The 1907-nt window shown below is 44.5% G+C and overlaps 1 protein-coding gene across 1 annotated transcript in view; it reads right to left on the reverse strand.

Moving 5' to 3' along the window:
- Nucleotides 1–1907, reverse strand: part of SCGN (secretagogin, EF-hand calcium binding protein) — a 57343-nt gene that overhangs the window by 16632 nt on the left and 38804 nt on the right. The window contains exon 7 of the mRNA XM_004712518.2: nucleotides 1434–1489. Coding sequence (XP_004712575.1) covers nucleotides 1434–1489 — 56 coding nt within the window. The remainder of the gene's footprint in view (nucleotides 1–1433; nucleotides 1490–1907) is intronic.

Consider the following 1907-nt stretch of genomic DNA (forward strand, 5'->3'; position numbering starts at 1 on the left):
CTAGGCCACCACATAATCCTCAATAAATTTAAGAGGGCTGGGTCATACAGCGTATGTTTTCTGACTATAATGAAATAAATTCAGAAACAAATAGCAGGAGGAATATGTATAAGTATGTGGAAGTTAAAAATATACATACCAGAAATCAGAATGAAAAAAAACAAACAAAACTCATATTGTGTCAATCTAGCCATGTGAATTTCAGTTATATAATTCTTTTAGATTCTTAGACCACTTTTATAAACTTTGAGTCAATGACTCTTGGCCTTTTGAATCCACTCTGAGCCTTACTGATCTCCATACAAGAAAATTAGCATTGTGCTATTTTTTTAAACAAAATTACTCTTAATTTTCAAAGAAAATTGAGATGAATGAACATAAAAACACAATATATAGAAATGTAAGCGATGACATAAAAGTATATGTATAGAAAATTAATAGCTGGAACTATATTCAGGAAGATGTTTTTCAGGAGTCGGTGTTGGGACTAAAAGTGCAGCTGTCCTAACACAACACGGATGGGGCACCCCAGCCACTAGGGGGAGCTTGTTGCTCTTCCCCTCTCACTGGCCGAGGAGGATTGAGTTGGGGCTGCTAATTGCTATGTCAGCTGTTCCAAACCAGTGGCTCCTCGTGGAAAAGATTAGGCTTTCTACTCCTGTAAGTCCCAGGACCCCATAGGAGCAGTGCTACCCTGTCCTATAGGGTCACTAGGAGTGGGAATGGACCCACTAGCAGTGAGTGTGTTTAGGTTTCTGGAAACTAAGTAGAGATAGTAACTGGACTAATGGTTTCTTGTAGGTATGGCAAGGGAGGTGATGGGCGAATGGGAAGCTAATAATGAGTACAAGAAAGGCGAAGATGTCCTAAAATTAACCATGAGGATGATTGTACAACTCTTTGTACTATGATTGAACTATTGAATTGGATGATGTGTGAATTACATGCCAATAAAACAGGCTGGTTTTTTTTAATGGGGGCCTTCTTCCCAATGCCTTTGAGAAAGGATCCCCCACTCTGACTGACCTTTTCTCTGGCAAAGTGGGCCAGAATTAGGTTGAAGGCCACGAGGAAATAGTCAAAGAAGCTATATGGGCTGCCTCATCGCTCCTGTGAGGCAACACAGTGGAAGACGTAGAGAGAGGGGGTCCAGGTTGGGGTCTTTACTGAGGAGAGATTCTTCCCTCTGTCTCCTTTCACAGATCCTCTTCAGGACCTGGCGGAGGGAGCTGCCAAAAGAGGAGAGAGCTGGTGCAGGCGTGAGTGATTGTGGATGAGAGAACGTTCAGAACCACTGCAGTTCATTGGCAGACGCCTTTGTCCTTTGAGATGCCCCGATAGACTTGAATTTTGCACTTCCAGAAAAGAGGGCCATCGTCAACCCCCTGTGGAAGGTATTTCTGAGTCTAAAGCGTCATGTAGACACTACTCACCTTGCCAAGTCATTGAGATCCAACCGGCCGTCTTTGTTTCTGTCAAAGATCTTCATCTGAAAAGCGGAAGGGGAAGTGGTTGTCAGAACTCGTCTTGACAGGGATCCGTGTTGGAAGGTGTTTGTGTACCTTGCTACTTTTCTCTTCTGATGGCCTGAGTTTGCCCAAATTGGGGGAGGAATCTGTCTCCCTGGGAGAAGATGAGGAATTACTACGGAAGCTTCTGTGTTGGTCATCACGCACTGTGGGATTATAAAGAGACTTTCCCCCAGCTTTGTCTCCCCCAAAGACATGCGGAACATTAGGAGCTTTTCGCCAACAAATCGTAGGAGGTCAGATGCTTAGAGACATCCTCTCTGAAGGCAGTCAGTTGCCAGACTGCTCTCTGGTCCCACCCCTGACAGGCTCGCTCCCTGCTGCTAAGGACTATGGGCTACTTCTCCCTAAACGCTTGCGACCATTAGCTTGGCTCCT

Source organism: Echinops telfairi, unplaced genomic scaffold (assembly GCF_000313985.2).
Source record: "Echinops telfairi isolate 266 unplaced genomic scaffold, ASM31398v2 ScPeMD7_5868;HRSCAF=6743_0, whole genome shotgun sequence".
Taxonomy (NCBI): domain Eukaryota; kingdom Metazoa; phylum Chordata; class Mammalia; order Afrosoricida; family Tenrecidae; genus Echinops; species Echinops telfairi.